We start from the raw sequence: 15,202 nt of genomic DNA, 5'->3' as shown, positions 1-15,202 counted from the left end.
CTTATTTCTGAGGTTACACTGTAGTTCAGTTCAGTTCTTACGTTCAGGAATCTACCGAAAGCCCCGCTCGCTTGTTGGCAAGAAGGAGAATTGCATCTCTTGCTTGGATGAAGTTAACGGGAAGTGAAGTGTGGTCGAACATTTTGTTGCGACAAGCAGGCAGTCAGACGGACGCAACGGGAAATGATGTCATGACAAACAACTTGCTGGTCTCCGATTCCGACTTTATTGAAACTCGTCACTTCTGTCGACTTGGGACACCATTTCCTGTGTGCTCAGCAATCACTGGGACGGGCGTGCTACAGACGAGTAGACGACGTCCTCTTGCGTCGCCGCCGGCCTCAAACGACAACAGCGCTTCAATAGCAACACAATTGTGTGGCTGAAGTGTGTGTGTGTGTGCGCACATGCGTGTGTATGAGAGATACCTGTTGATGGCCTTTGGTTTAAACTGTACGGCGGCATAATTGACTTCGTCTGTTCTCTGGTCCACTTCCTGTCCATCTGGACCGGCTCGCTCTCCGCCTGGCATTGTGTTACTGTACACGTTTTCACCTGTCTACACACACACATACACACATGTACACTTTGTATTAGGTAGAGAGTTGTCCCAGGTGCATGATGGGAATTCCAGCGGACTCACCTCATGCTCCTTTTCAGCAGATGTTCCATCTTGACGAGACGCCGGTCGACGGTTCCTGCTGGAATGTCCACCACATGCTAACTGTCCTAATGCTAAGTGCAACCATGCTAACGTCTACCGCGGGGACGCACCGTTTGACGAGGAACACGGCGATGGCAACGACAAGGAGCAGGACCATCAGTAGGCCCAAGGAGATGCTGAGCGGCACTGCAAAACGTCCGTCTTGAAAGTGGCAAAGCGGATCCGCACAGTGATGACTCGGCAAGTTTTTCGTGCGTGAAAACATAGAGGGTGAGAACGCGAGAACAAGGTGGTACGTGTGCATCTATGTGTGCGTGTGTGTGTGTGTAAAAACCTTTGAAAAGGAATTCCACAGTAACTTACCCGCCTGGTGTCGTTCCACAGTCAGCCTGAAGGGCGGCGACATGGTGTCGGCACGGTCGTCCAGGGCGCAAGTGTAGTTGGCCGACTGTTCCGCCGTCAACTGGAGGGCGGGGCCGGACTCTGTGAGGGCGTGGCCATCACGGTACCACTGCACGCTCAGTGTGTGAAAGGAACACCGAAACGTGCAGCTCAGTGTAACCGTAGTGCCTTCGCGCACACGCCCGGGGGAAGAGCTCTTCACCATCATCGGATCACCATCTAGAGGGGGGCAAGGTTACCGTAGAGATGGGATGCTTTGTCAACACTTTGGTGAGGAAACGTCGCCGATGTTTTTTTTACTCGGCAAGTTATATACTGTATGACATTCGAACATGTGCATGCGTGTGTGTGATTTTTGTCTGCGTGTGCAAAAAAATCCACCACGTAAGATTTCATAACTGATATCGTGGAGCACGCGTAAATCAAGCTACGTCTGGATAATGTGGAGGGCAACTCGAGTGACATAACGGTCCTACCAACGACGGTGACGCGCACGCCGTTGAGGCCAGTGTAATGTCCGGCGCGCTCATTGGCTTCCATCCGGAATCGGAAAGTGGTGCTGTCTTGCTTCTGGATGTTGTGGATCTCCAGCGTGCAGTTTCTCTCCAGGTCCCCTTGGTACAGGTAGCGCCAGTTGTTCTTTGACGAATTGCTGTCGTACACGGACGGCGTGATCCCATGACAGATGAGGTGATTGACGCACCACACCACCCGAACCACTGGCATGATGGCCGTGAAGGAGCACAGAAGCGTCAGGGTGGAACCCCGCACCGCGCACATCTTCGGCGATGAGTACCTCACCCGCTCCTCCGCAACTGCTGAACCTGAAAAATAGCACTCTACAATATTCACCTTTCGGGTTAAAAAACCCAAATCATGACGTAACTTATGAGAATCCAAAGAATGGAACTGTTTTTGCTTCAGTTCAATGGACATTGAGCTGCTCGTTTGGGAGTATGCGCCTTGGCCACCGGGGGCAGTATAATGCAAACATAAGATAAGATATCCTTTATTCGTCCCACAATGGGGAAATTTACTGATATAGGTCCCGAAATTGTGGCTCTTTTCAAAAGATTTTTTTTTTATCCCCCGCCTCCCCCCCAAAAATCTATAAGAAAGGACATATCATCGCTAAGCTTTTTCCACAAAAATCATGAGTTGGCTCTGCAACAATAACAAAACTGAAACATCCACAAATAGTTTATCCCAAAGAACTAATAAAAACTATATATGTATGGATAGCACAGATGCCTCTGAACATTTTGAGTCTTTGAAAAAAAAAAAAGAATGTTTTTATAACACAAAATACATCATTACCAAAATTGTAAAATGCGTAACTTAAGGCCTTTTTAATTTTGAACACACAAGGGTTTTTAATGACTGCATCTGGCTCGCAGATAAAACAAAATATTCTCGCTTGTTTAATCCATCCATTGATTTTTCACTGCTCGTGTCCCATTCGGGGCTGCAGTTGCTGGACCAATTTTAATTGGATGATACTGGCCAACATAAGCCGTTGCTGTGGAAACAGGTAAACTCCCCCTTTTGAATTCGCTCAAAGTTGATCCTAAACGAATACAAATGGCGAAAAGAAAAAAAAGATGACGAGAATGGTAGATTTCAGAACGAATGGACCGAAGGATTCGCCTTTGTGGGGGGAACAGGTTCTGCGGTGTCTAATTTGCTATGACAAAATACCACCGATGAAACGGTCGAATGTAAAGCGGCACTTTCACACGCGCCATGATACGTTGGCATCAAAATAACCGGCGGGAGACTCCAGAAAGGAAGCGTGCAAGCGAATTAGCAGGGTGAAAGCTAAGCTAGCCACCAACAACGACCCGGCGAGCTGACTATAATTCCGCTAACTTTGCTTCACCATCGTGTGGAAAGGAAAACCTTCACGTTAATGGTGAGTATTATAACAACATTATTTTAAAGAATACATTCAGAGGCTTATTATATTGCCAAAACGACATGCTGGAGCAACATCCTGAAATACACACACGCACGCTTGATCCCGTCGACGTCAGTCACTCACCTGCCAGAAGCAGAAAGACCAACGCGCTAGCGTGTGGGAGAGACATGATGTGAAGGGACGAAAAGACGAGAAGGAAATGAGTGGTGAGAAGAAGCGTGAAGAGAAGTTGCACTCGTCCTTCCTCTTTTCTTCTGGGCCGAGCAATGTCAAGCAGTGGGGATGAAAAGCTCGGCACTGTCGTGACGACTCATCGCGTGTAGAAACTTTCGTTTGCAATTGTTATTTTTAAACGTTCAGTTTTTGTATTTTGTTGCGTAATGAGATTTAACTTAGCTCTCACTCTGCCAGTGTTGTTTTACTCAACGGCGATGATGACAAAAATATTTTGGTGACCTTTTTTTTTTTTTTTGAGACCGCGACAGGCTAATTACTGCCCTTTTAATGGCCACTCATAACAAAATGCAAAACGAGACTGGTGGAGAACATAAGCAAGTCTTATTTCAGACGTTGCAGGTTGTCAAAGGTAATATGACAACAACGAAAATAATCAAAAGTCTTCTGAACAGCGGCCTCGACTCGCGTGCCCTCCCACCCCAACCCTTGCGCCGTCCTCTCCGTTGTTGTGTCGCGTGTCACCAGTTGAGTTTGTTCCAGAGTTGCGCGCTAACGTTGGAAGACTGCGGGACCTCGATTTGACTGACCCGAAACTGACAGACACCGGATTTATCGGACAAAAAGTCGTCTGCGGTCCACTCGAAAGGCTCCTTAACGACGGTAGCTGTCAAATCCTGCTAGCTGCAAAACTGGCGGCCATGTCAGCATGAGTGACTTCCGCCTTCAAGGTATTGAACGTTAGTATGCTCATTAGCTTAGCATGGCCAGATGCACAGACCTCCCAGAAAAGAAAAAAAAACTGATGAAAATGAAGGGTAGTTTCGGTATAGTTCTAGTTCGTTCCATTAAGGCAAAATCTAGTTTGGTAATTGTTCATTTTTGTTCACGAACATCTTTTTTTAAATGTGGTTTTAATGATTTCATTTTCATGAACTACAATCTCCTTGACGAAAGTGCACGTGTGACTGAGTGGGAGCGTTGCCCATTCACAAGTATCGGATCCCAAAGTAAACATTAAAGTTTTGGTGATTGCACAAGGCTTTTATTGAACAACAATGACACAAAAAAATACCCCCCCCCCCCACAAAAACAATAATTTAAACAGATACAGCAAATTGGCACAGTGCAAAAGGAGCCTGAAGCTGTCAGGGGGGGAGTACTTAACTGAATGGGGAAGGGGGCGGGGTAACACCGCTATCTGTATGACACAAGCAGAAAGAGGAACAAAAAACGAAATGACGCATGCTAATGTAATCAATAAAGTTGATTTGGAAAAATCAACTGCATTGATTCAGCACAACACGTTCAGCAAACCTTTTTCATAATTTCCTTTTTATATACAGTATAATATAGGTTTCTAATCTTTTAAATGATGTTTTGCCGTTCGCAGTCTGTGTCTCCCTTGGGTCGCCATTGTCGAGTGATGTCACGTTGAAGTCGGTTGTCGAACTCCGGGTCCTTTTTTTTTTCCCGATTTTGCAACCCGCAACTCCCATTTCAAAGGGCCGTTGCAGTGCACTTTTCCAAATTGGAATTCGGAAAAGTCCCACCCTCCTCAAAGCCAGCAGAAGCAATTGACACACGCAGAGCAGCACAGGTGTGCGTGGGAAGCTCCGCCCATCACCGACAGCAGCTGTGAAAACTCATAAACACTATCAGGCAGGCTCACAGCGTCATGACGCTGACGCCATTATGGAATTGCTTTGCGCTCAGGCCCGCTTCCTGTTTGTCTGGGCCGCCTTTCTTCAGCACACGCCGTCGCGTTCATGTACACGGGTTCACACCCCTACACGTAGGGACAGATGCAGGATGAGGCGAAGAGTTGGCCTCGATGTATTACGCGGTGTCAGCAGACTCACCTTCTGGTCCCGTCCCGCGTGTTTGCCATCGTGACGAGACGCCGTTCGACACTTCCTCCTGCGATGTCAAATGCATGCTAATTGCGCTTATGCTAACAGCTAGCATCAGGCCAGGTGACGTACCATTTCACGAGGATGAAGACGATCGGAACGACGCCGAGCAGCACCATCAGCAGGCGGAGGGAATTGCCGAGAGTCACGGCAAAATGTCCGTCTTGAAAGAAAATCGACATGCGAAAGACTGAGGCAAGTTTTTTGCGCATGAAAAACAAAATGAGATGACCGAGTTTATGTGTGGTTGTGTGTATTTGTATGTGGGATACATGTGTGTTGGTCTGTTTTTTGGTGTGTGTGAGAGAGAGAGACTGTTGTATGTATGCGAGTGCATTTGTATTTTCGTGCATGTTTACATGTGTGAAAATATTGATAAGAACAGAAGAAGCGAAAAAAATGAACCTGTCATTTACCTGGTTGTTGTTGCTCCACATTCAGCCAGAAGGGCGGCGACATGGTGGTGTTACGGGCAGCCAGGCCACAAGTATAGTTGGCTGATTGTGCCGCTGTCAGCCAGAGGGTGGGGCCGGACTCCGGGAGAGCGTGGCCGTCTCGATGCCAGCTCACCGCCAGACCGTGGAAGGAACAGTTGGAGACGCAACTCAACTTCACCGCAGCGCCCTTGCTCACGCGGTCGAAGGCGGAGCTTTCCACCCTCATCGGATCGCCATCTAGAGGAGGTCATTGAGAGAGGATGGATGCTTCGTTTGGCAGAAAACAGTGATGGCCTCTTTCCAAGTTCCCGAAACTCGAGCGGCACGCGACTTGGATGCTTGTGTGACATTTCTGTGTGAGTGAAAAATCTCAAGTCACGGCTCAAATTGTAAATGGAAAATCTTGTAAGTTGAGGCGCCCGTAAGTCACGGTGCATCTTTATGATGCATATGGCAAAGAGTCGAGTGAGGTGAGGGTCCTACCAACGACGGTGACGAACACGCCCTGGAGGCCGGTGTAATGTCCGACGCGCTCTACGGATTCCATCCGGAATCGGAAAGTGGTGCTGTCTTGCTTCTGGATGTTGACGATCTTCAGCGTGCAGTTTCTCTCCAGGTCCCCTTGGTACAGGTAGCGCCAGTTGTTCTTTGACGAATTGCTGTCGTACACAGACGGCGCGGTCCCATGACAGATGAAGTGATTGACGCACCACACCACCCGAGCCACTGGCATGATGGCCGTGAAGGAGCACAGCAGCGTCAGGGTGGAACCCCGCACCGCGCACTTCGGCGATGAGTACCTCACCCGCTTCTCCGCAACTGCTGAACCTGAAAAATAGCACTCTACAATATTCACCTTTCGGGTTAAAAAACCCAATCATGATGTAACTTATGAGAATCCAAAGAATGGAACTGTTTTTGCTTCAGTTCAATGGACATTGAGCTGCTCGTTTGGGAGTATGCGCCTTGGCCACTGGGGGCAGTATAATGCAAACATACTGAAATAGGTCCCGAAATTGTGGCTCTTTTCAAAAGATTTTTTTTTTATCCCCCACCTCCCCCCCAAAAATCTATAAGAAAGGACATATCATCGCTAAGCTTTTTCCACAAAAATCATGAGTTGGCTCTGCAACAATAACAAAACTGAAACATCCACAAATAGTTTATCCCAAAGAACTAATAAAAACTATATATGTATGGATAGCACAGATGCCTCTGAACATTTTGAGTCTTTGAAAAAAAAAAAGAATGTTTTTATAACACAAAATACATCATTACCAAAATTGTAAAATGCGTAACTTAAGGCCTTTTTAATTTTGAACACACAAGGGTTTTTAATGACTGCATCTGGCTCGCAGATAAAACAAAAGATTCTCGCTTGTTTAATCCATCCATTGATTTTTCACTGCTCGTGTCCCATTCAGGGCTGCAGTTGCTGGACCAATTTTAATTGGATGATACTGGCCAACATAAGCCGTTGCTGTGGAAACAGGTAAACTCCCCCTTTTGAATTCGCTCAAAGTTGATCCTAAACGAATAAAAATGGCGAAAAGAAAAAAAAAGATGACGAGAATGGTAGATTTCAGAACGAATAGACCGAAGGATTCGCCTTTGTGGAGGGAACAGGTTCTGCGGTGTGTCTAATTTGCTATGACAAAATACCACCGATGAAACGGTCGAATGTAAAGCGGCACTTTCACACGCGCCATGATACGTTGGCATCAAAATAACCGGCGGGAGACTCCAGAAAGGAAGCGTGCAAGCGACTGAGCAGGGTGAAAGCTAAGCTAGCCACCAACAACGACCCGGCGAGCTGACTATAATTCCGCTAACTTTGCTTCACCATCGTGTGGAAAGGAAAACCTTCACGTTAATGGTGAGTATTATAACAACATTATTTTAAAGAATACATTCAGAGGCTTATTATATTGCCAAACACGACATGCTGGAGCAACATCCTGAAATACACGCACGCACGCGTGATCCCGTCGACGTCAGTCACTCACCTGCCAGAAGCAGAAAGACCAACGCGCTAGCGTGTGGGAGAGACATGATGTGAAGGGACGAAAAGACGAGAAGGAAATGAGTGGTGAGAAGAAGCGTGAAGAGAAGTTGCACTCGTCCTTCCTCTTTTCTTCTGGGCTGAGCTAAGCCCAGAAGAGCTAGCTAATTACTGCCCTTTTAATGGCCACTCATGACAAAGTGCAAAACGAGACTGGTGGAAAACATTAGCAAGTCTTATTTCAGGCGTTGTAGGTTGTCAAAGGTAATATCGGTCGGTGAAGGCCCTCGTTATCGAGGAATGCGGCCCCCAGGACAAGGCGATGGCTCCTGGTGCTTATGTCTCCGATGACTGTGGAGGCCCAGTCTTCCCCGAAAACCCCGCCCGCAGGATTGACAGAAGTGGGTTGGGAGGTCGGGCGGTTGCAGGGCCCTCTCCTTCCTCCGCGCTCGCCGCTCCTCCTCCGCAGCGACGCGTCGAGTCTCGAAGACCCGGACCCCGCCCCACAAAGCCCCACGCCAGGCCACCCGATCCGCGGCCAGGTCAGCCCACTGTGCCGGGGGAATCCGGTACCGTTGAAGATGACCCTTTAGCTGGTCTTTGAAACGTCTTTTCGGGGCACCGCGAGGACGGGTGCCCTCCAGCAACTCCGCGTAGAGGAGCTGCTTCGGGAGACGGTCATCGCTCATCCGCTGCACGTGGCCGGCCCACCGCAGTTGGGCCAGTGTGATCATGGCCTCGATACTCGTGAGGCCAGCCCGTGTGAGAATCTCATTATTAGTCAATCTCTCCTCCCAGGAAACGTTGAGGAGAGATCGGAGTCGTCCTTGGCGGAACCTCTCGAGCCTCTTGATGCTGCTCCGATAGAGGGTCCAACATTCGGCGCCATAGAGAAGGGTCGGGAGGACGACAGACTTATACACCATGATCTTCGTGTTGGTGGAAATGGCGTGATTACTGAAGACCCGACGACCGAGGCGTCCAAAGGCGGTGTGGGCTGCCTGGATACCGTGAGTGAGGTCCTCCGTGAGGCCGGCGTCCTGCTGGATAATGCTACCCAGATAAGGGAACGCCGAGACCTGCTCGATGGGTTCGTCGTCTATGGTGATTTGGGGTGAATGATGGTTCAGGTGGAGGGTCTTTGTCTTTTTGGTGTTGACGGAGAGGCCAAAGGTCCTGTACGCCGCGGCGAAGCAGTCCGCGATGAGCTGGAGGCCCCCGGAGGAGTTGGAGACCGCAGCATTGTCATCAGCGTACTGGAGTTCGCTGACGGTCGTGACCATGGTCCCCCGCTTGCTCCTCAAACGGCTGAGGTTGAAGAGCGACCCTTCAGTTTGGTAGCGTAGATTGATTCCATGCTCCTGGACAGGGGTGACGTGGTGGATGAGCGCTGCGATGTAGAGGCAGAACAACGTCGGCGCTATCGTGCAGCCCTGTTTGACACCGGTCCGAACCGGGAATGGGGGAGTCATTTCGCCCTGAGTCAGGACGCAACCCTTCATGCCGTCGTGAAACATCCGGATGAGGGATATGAATTTGGGGGGGCAGCCTTGACGTTCCAGCACTTTCCAGAGTGCTGCTCGGGGCACAGAATCAAACGCTTTGGCCAGATCATAAAAGATGGCGTGGAACTCCCTCCGCTGCTCCCGGCACTTCTCCAGGAGCTGTCTGGCGCAGAACACCATGTCCGTGGTTCCCCTGCCTGGACGGAAGCCCGCCTGGGACTCCGGAAAAACCCGCTCAGCGAGACAGGTGAGTCGGTCGGCCAGTATACGACAGATGAGTTTTCCAGCAGTTGACAGCAGGGAAATTCCACGATAGTTTCCACAGTCGAGTTTGTCGCCCTTCTTGAATATTGTGACGATGACGGAGTCCTTCAGTTCTCCAGGCACCGTCTCCTCGACCCAGCATTGAAGGATGAAGGTGTGGAGGCGGGTGAGGAGATGTGCACCCCCAGCTTGTAAAAGTTCTACTGGGATGTCGTCGACTCCAGCAGCTTTGTTCTTCTTCATCCTCCTCAGGGCTGCGGAGATCTCCCGGAGAGTCGGCAGCTCCGTCATCCAGTGTTGCACGGGGAGCTGGGGGACAGGATCGAGGAAGCCGTCTGCTGCGCATGTCGGACGGTTCAGGAGCTCCATGAAATGCTCCTTCCATCGCTGGTGAGTATCCTCCTTTTCCTGCAGGATTGTGCCGTCCTTTGCCTTCACAGCCATTGGAGGACTGTGAGCCGGACCGATGATCTTCCTCGTTGCTTCGAAGAAGGATCTGATATCGTGACGGTCAGCGAAACTCTGCATTTGGTGGGCAGAGTCGACCCACCATAGATTTTGGATCCTCCGGATCTCTCTCTGTGCTTCATTCTTGGCCGCCCGGTAGACTTATTCAAGTCTCTTGGATGAAACACAGTTCTGCCATGCAATGCGAGCCTCTCTCTTTCTTGAAATCAGTGGCTCAATGTCTTCCAGGTTTTCGGCAAACCAATCAGGATTTCTCCTCTTCTGGATACCGAGGACCTCTTCCGCGGATTTGGTGAGCGCAGTTTTCAAGTGCTCCCAGTCTGAGTGGACAGTGGCAGGAAGGGTCCGAGGTTGAGTGTCCAGTTTGTCCGCGAGGGACGTCTGGTACTGTTCGAGGACTTCGGGATTCCTCAGCAGCCCAACATTGAAACGTGTCCTTTTGGGGATCTTCTTCCTTCTTTTCGCAGGCGCGATCTTCAGCCTAAGTCTTGAGGCTACCAGCCTGTGATCGGACCATCCGTCATCCATGGAGCGGATTGCCCTCGTGACCATGACGTCCGCTCGGTCGCAGATGCGGGTAAGGACGTAATCGATCAGGTGCCAGTGGCCGGATCTTGGATGTTGCCAGGTGGTCTTGTGCTTGTTGGCCATCCGAAACAGTGTGTTGGTTATTACCATCTCCGTCTCTGCGCAGAGACCAAGGAGTAGTTCTCCATTTTCGTTGCAGTTGCCAACGCCTTCCTTCCCCAGAATCCCTCCCCAAAGCTGATGGTCCCGGCCCACCCGCGCGTTGAAATCCCCCAGAACCAAGAGCGGCGATTGACGCGGAGGATCAGGCCACGCAGAGCGGCATAGAAGGACTCCTTCGCCTCCTCCGAGGCGTCCAGGGTAGGTGCATAGGCGCTGATGATCACAAGGGATTGGGATTGACACAGAGGTAGGGTGATGGACATGAGTCTCTCAGAAGTTCTTACGGGGATGATGTTGTAATCCCTAACCAGACGTGACTTAACGCAGAACCCTACACCGTGAATTCTTCTCTCCTCCACAGCTCGTCCGCTCCAGAAGAAGGTGTACCAGTGCCGAGGCTCCTCGATCTGCCCGGCACCAGGGAGACGGGTCTCGGAGAGGGCCACAATGTCCAGGCCGAGCTTCTGAATCTCAAGGGCGATGAGGGCAGTCCTGCGCTCCGGTCTATTTGCTCTTGCATTGTCCATCAGGGTTCGTACATTCCAAGCGCCGATTTCCAGGAAAGCAGTCCGGTTATTGTGTTTGTATTTGTTTCGCCCGCATGAAGGATGAATCTGCTGGAGGCGGGTCTCCAGCCGATCGGTGGCGGTGATGGGCGTGTTTAGGCCGCCTTTTATTGGCCCTTCCTCGGATTGAGGGGAGGAGCGCTACGACTAAAGAGTCCTGCTCTGCCACCGTGGTTGCTGCCTCTCCCCTGCACCATCACCAGTTCGCAAGAGGAGCGACCATCGTGCCACGGCCGCCAACGTGTGGTTGTGGAATTAGGGACGTGGGCCCTCATCTGAGCCTGTCCCCGACGCCCCGCGCCATCGCCGCCGGACTTCTTGAGGTTAAGGGGATCGGGAGAAGGGGGAAACTGGTTGAGGGGGCGGGGGGAGAATCGCCATCCTGGGGACTATGTAGCGTGAGGGAGGGGGACGGGTCGCAACCCCGCCCCCGCACTTCGGCCCCGTGGCCAGGGTCCACGGCAGCGCGGTGGCCGACGGTGGTGGTCCAGGGGGTCTGCAGCACCCGAGGTTGGACCGTGGGTGCGCCGGGCCCGGTGTTTTATTTTGAAGGGTGGGCATTCCTTCATAACCCATGGGGATGGTCGGCTTGGGGATCCGGTCCGCCGCCTTGCTAGGCGCTTAACGCCAGGACTGCGGTGGATTTGTATACCGCCGGACGCGGTCCCGCGGGATTTTGCTGACCCGAAGGTCATTACCACTTCGCACCAACTCTCCAGTGATGGAAAGTCCCGTCAATTCGGCGTGGAGGCTCCCTTACGGACTTCACTGCGATCCACTAGGAATTGGTGACGGTTTGATCCGCACCTTTGAGCCTAGCAAACATCAAAGTTTTGGTGATTGCGCAAGGCTTTTATTGAACAACAATGACACAAAAAAAAAAACCCCTACCCCCACAAAAACAATAATTTAAACAGATACAGCAAATTGGCACAGTGCAAAAGGAGCCTGAAGCTGTCAGGGGAGGAAAAAAGTACTTAACCGAATGGGGGAGGGGGGCGGGGTTAACACCGCTATCTGTATGACACAAGCAGAAAGAGGAACAAAAAACGAAATGACGCATGCTAATGTAATCAATAAAGTTGATTTGGAAAAATCAACTGCATTGATTCAGCACAACACATTCAGCAAACCTTTTTCATAATTTCCTTTTTATATGTAATATAGGTTTCTAATCTTTTAAATGATGTTTTGCCATTCACAGTCTGTGTCTCCCTTGGGTCGCCATTGTCGAGTGATGTCACGTTGAAGTCGGTTGTCGAACTCCGGGTCCTTTTTTTTTTCCGACTTTGCAACCCGCAACTCCCATTTCAAAGGGCCGTTGCAGTGCACTTTTCCAAATTGCAATTCGGAAAAGTCCCACCCTCCTCAAAGCCAGCAGAAGCAATTGACACACGCAGAGCAGCACAGGTGTGTGTGGGAAGCTCCGCCCATCACCGACAGCAGCTGTGAAAACTCATAAACACTATCAGGCAGGCTCACAGCGTCATGACGCTGACGCCATTATGGACTTGCTTTGCGCTCAGGCCCGCTTCCTGTTTGTCTGGGCCGCCTTTCTTCAGCACACGCCGTCGCGTTCATGTACACGGGTTCACACCCCTACACGTAGGGACAGATGCAGGATGAGGCGAAGAGTTGGCCTCGATGTATTACGCGGTGTCAGCAGACTCACCTTCTGGTCCCGTCCCGCGTGTTTGCCATCGTGACGAGACGCCGGCCGACACTTCCTCCTGCGATGTCAAATGCATGCTAATTGCGCTTATGCTAACAGCTAGCATCAGGCCAGGTGACGTACCATTTCACGAGGATGAAGACGATCGGAACGACGCCGAGCAGCACCATCAGCAGGCGGAGGGAATTGCCGAGAGTCACGGCAAAATGTCCGTCTTGAAAGAAAATCGACATGCGAAAGACTGAGGCAAGTTTTTTGCGCATGGAAAACAAAATGAGATGACCGAGTTTGTGTGTGGTTGTGTGTATTTGTATGTGGGATACATGTGTGTTGGTCTGTTTTTTGGTGTGTGAGAGAGAGACTGTTGTATGTATGCGAGTGCATTTGTATTTTCGTGCATGTTTACATGTGTGAAAACATTGATAAGAACAGAAGAAGCGAAAAAGATGAACCTGTCATTTACCTGGTTGGTGTTGCTCCACATTCAGCCAGAAGGGCGGCGACATGGTGGTGTTGCGGGCAGCCAGGCCACAAGTATAGTTGGCTGACTGTGCCGCTGTCAGCCAGAGGGTGGGGCCGGACTCCGGGAGAGCGTGGCCGTCTCGATGCCAGCTCACCGCCAGACCGTGGAAGGAACAGTTGGAGACGCAACTCAACTTCACCGCAGCGCCCATGCTCACGCGGTCGGAGGCGGAGCTTTCCACCCTCATCGGATCGCCATCTAGAGGAGGTCATTGAGAGAGGATGGATGCTTCGTTTGGCAGAAAACAGTGATGACCTCTTTCCAAGTTCCCGAAACTCGAGCGGCACGCGACTTGGATGCTTGTGTGACATTTCTGTGTGAGTGAAAAATCTCAAGTCACGGCTCAAATTGTAAATGGAAAATCTTGTAAGTTGAGGCGCCCGTAAGTCACGGTGCATCTTTATGATGCATATGGCAAAGAGTCGAGTGAGGTGAGGGTCCTACCAACGACGGTGACGAACACGCCCTGGAGGCCGGTGAAACGTGTCATGTGCTCTTCGAATTGCATTCGGAATCTGAAGAAGGTATTGTCTTTCCTCCTGATGTCGTGAATCTGCAGCGTGCAGTTTCGCTGCAAGTCCCCCAGGTATTGGTAGCGCAAGTCAACTGACGGCTCATGGCTGTCATACACAGACGGCACGCCACTGTGACAGATGAGGTGATTGACGCACCAAAACACCCGAACCACTGGCCTGCTGGGCGTGAAGGAGCACAGCAACGTCACGGTGGAGCCACGCATGGCACACGGCAACGGTGAGTAGCGCACTAGGTCCATCATCTCCACTGCGTCCTCCAAATCCAAGGAACATTGAGTCACATCAACTATAAAACATATATACAATACAATGTAAGAAGATAAAAACAACTACTACATTGTGTATTTGATACACCCAAACTGCCAAAAGAAAGGCCCCGCAAGCTTTGTTGTGGTGTTTAAATCTTTTAAGCCACAAACTGAACAAAAATAGTTGAACAAAGACATAGGCAGGCAATATTTAGCTGTAGTCGCAGTCATGTAGTTTTTATCCTCTGCGTAGAACGTCTATTTATGCTGTCATGATAAACTCAGAAAGGAGATGAGATATTACTAATCACACACACACACAAGCACCCCCCTAAACATACACACAGGTGATCTCGTTCACGTCACTGACCTGTCAGAAGCGGTAAGACCAACAAGACATTTGCGTGCGGAAAAATCATGGTAACAGTGAAGGAACCAGAAGAAATTTGTGGAGAGTAAAAAAAAGCCGAAAGGGTTGTACAAGTTGCTCTTCCTCTTCTGGGCTGAGCAAAAATGAAAATAAGGAAGAAGAAAAAGGGAAGACGATGATCTCAAGTTGAACCATGAAAGATGGGAAAGTCTGCTGAGTGGATCACAGCTGATTTCACGACTAATCGAAAGAAATACAGCTGTTTCTTTTTTTAAACATACTTTTGCGTTTTTTCCCCGTCATGATGTGTGACGATGCGGCAAGGGGGCGGGGCTTGGGGCCTCACAGCACCAGGATGCTACAATGATATCTCACTCTGCTGAGGTTTCGTTGCACCGCCTTCAGGCGCAAACGTTGGAATTTTCATAACCGTTTTGAATTGATTTTGAGAAAGTAAAACAGCGAAGAGATCAGTGGTGGGCCTGAAGTTGATAGATATTGACAACACATTTCACCGTAGCCGATCTCTTTTTTTCTTTTTTTCATTGTTTGTATTTTATTAATTTATTATATGTCCATCCATCCATCCATTTTATAATCTGTTTATCCTCAGGAAAACTGAAATGTCAGTACCATGTGCGGATACAGTACAAAACAATGAACAATGTTATTGTGAAACTTTTACAATGACACAATCAAGACTTGGAAGGGAAGCTGTCGCAAGCCCACAACTAAAAGTTCAGCTTGTTGAAGCCTGTTTCTTTCTTGAGACTTCAGATCCTTTTGTGTTTTGGTGATTTTTTTTTCTTCTTTGGATTCCGCATGTGTGACCATGTGTTTATTGCCTCAT

General features: G+C 49.9%; 3 protein-coding genes and 2 long non-coding RNA genes across 12 annotated transcripts; 3 read left to right on the top strand and 2 right to left on the bottom strand.

The window, feature by feature from the left end:
- Positions 1 to 203: 203 nt before the first annotated feature.
- LOC127601498 (uncharacterized) lies at positions 204 to 3,257 on the bottom strand. Its single transcript, XM_052066826.1, has 7 exons — positions 3,108 to 3,257; positions 1,543 to 1,890; positions 1,028 to 1,285; positions 775 to 865; positions 644 to 701; positions 429 to 559; positions 204 to 340 (listed from the first exon to the last, which is right to left on the bottom strand). The coding sequence occupies exons 1-7, from the start codon at positions 3,151 to 3,153 to the stop codon at positions 283 to 285; spliced, it is 990 nt and encodes a 329-aa protein (XP_051922786.1). The 5' UTR covers positions 3,154 to 3,257; the 3' UTR covers positions 204 to 282.
- Positions 3,258 to 4,175: 918 nt separating this feature from the next.
- On the bottom strand, positions 4,176 to 14,684 carry LOC127601499 (uncharacterized). Of its 7 annotated transcripts, none has more exons than XM_052066829.1 (7): positions 14,353 to 14,682; positions 13,643 to 14,020; positions 13,139 to 13,396; positions 12,799 to 12,916; positions 12,676 to 12,733; positions 12,137 to 12,602; positions 4,176 to 4,475 (listed from the first exon to the last, which is right to left on the bottom strand). In XM_052066829.1, exons 1-6 carry the CDS (start codon positions 14,399 to 14,401, stop codon positions 12,507 to 12,509), a joined length of 957 nt encoding a protein of 318 aa, XP_051922789.1. In that variant the 5' UTR covers positions 14,402 to 14,682; the 3' UTR covers positions 4,176 to 4,475; positions 12,137 to 12,506. The 7 variants fall into 7 exon arrangements, with proteins under 7 accessions (XP_051922789.1, XP_051922787.1, XP_051922793.1 ...); XM_052066827.1 differs by lacking the exon at positions 4,176 to 4,475 and adding an exon at positions 4,562 to 4,712 and having other exon boundaries at positions 12,367 to 12,602; positions 14,353 to 14,681; XM_052066833.1 differs by lacking the exon at positions 4,176 to 4,475 and adding an exon at positions 4,562 to 4,712 and having other exon boundaries at positions 12,367 to 12,602; positions 12,799 to 12,889; positions 14,353 to 14,680.
- Positions 8,601 to 9,806, top strand: LOC127601500 (uncharacterized). The gene is made up of 3 exons (XM_052066835.1): positions 8,601 to 9,262; positions 9,332 to 9,445; positions 9,532 to 9,806. Exons 1-3 carry the CDS (start codon positions 8,866 to 8,868, stop codon positions 9,648 to 9,650), a joined length of 630 nt encoding a protein of 209 aa, XP_051922795.1. The 5' UTR covers positions 8,601 to 8,865; the 3' UTR covers positions 9,651 to 9,806.
- Positions 9,930 to 10,555, top strand: LOC127601503 (uncharacterized). The gene is made up of 3 exons (XR_007962578.1): positions 9,930 to 10,039; positions 10,215 to 10,324; positions 10,475 to 10,555. It is a non-coding gene; the product is annotated as an uncharacterized LOC127601503 (long non-coding RNA).
- LOC127601502 (uncharacterized) lies at positions 10,569 to 11,212 on the top strand. Of its 2 annotated transcripts, none has more exons than XR_007962577.1 (3): positions 10,569 to 10,639; positions 10,799 to 10,968; positions 11,045 to 11,212. It is a non-coding gene; the product is annotated as an uncharacterized LOC127601502 (long non-coding RNA). The 2 variants fall into 2 exon arrangements; XR_007962576.1 differs by having other exon boundaries at positions 10,572 to 10,684.
- Positions 14,685 to 15,202: the final 518 nt, after the last annotated feature.

Source organism: Hippocampus zosterae, chromosome 5, assembly GCF_025434085.1.
Source record: "Hippocampus zosterae strain Florida chromosome 5, ASM2543408v3, whole genome shotgun sequence".
Classification (NCBI taxonomy): Eukaryota; Metazoa; Chordata; class Actinopteri; order Syngnathiformes; family Syngnathidae; genus Hippocampus; species Hippocampus zosterae.
The sequence above is the reverse complement of the archived record's forward strand: the minus strand, read 5'-3'. Positions and strand labels throughout refer to the sequence as shown.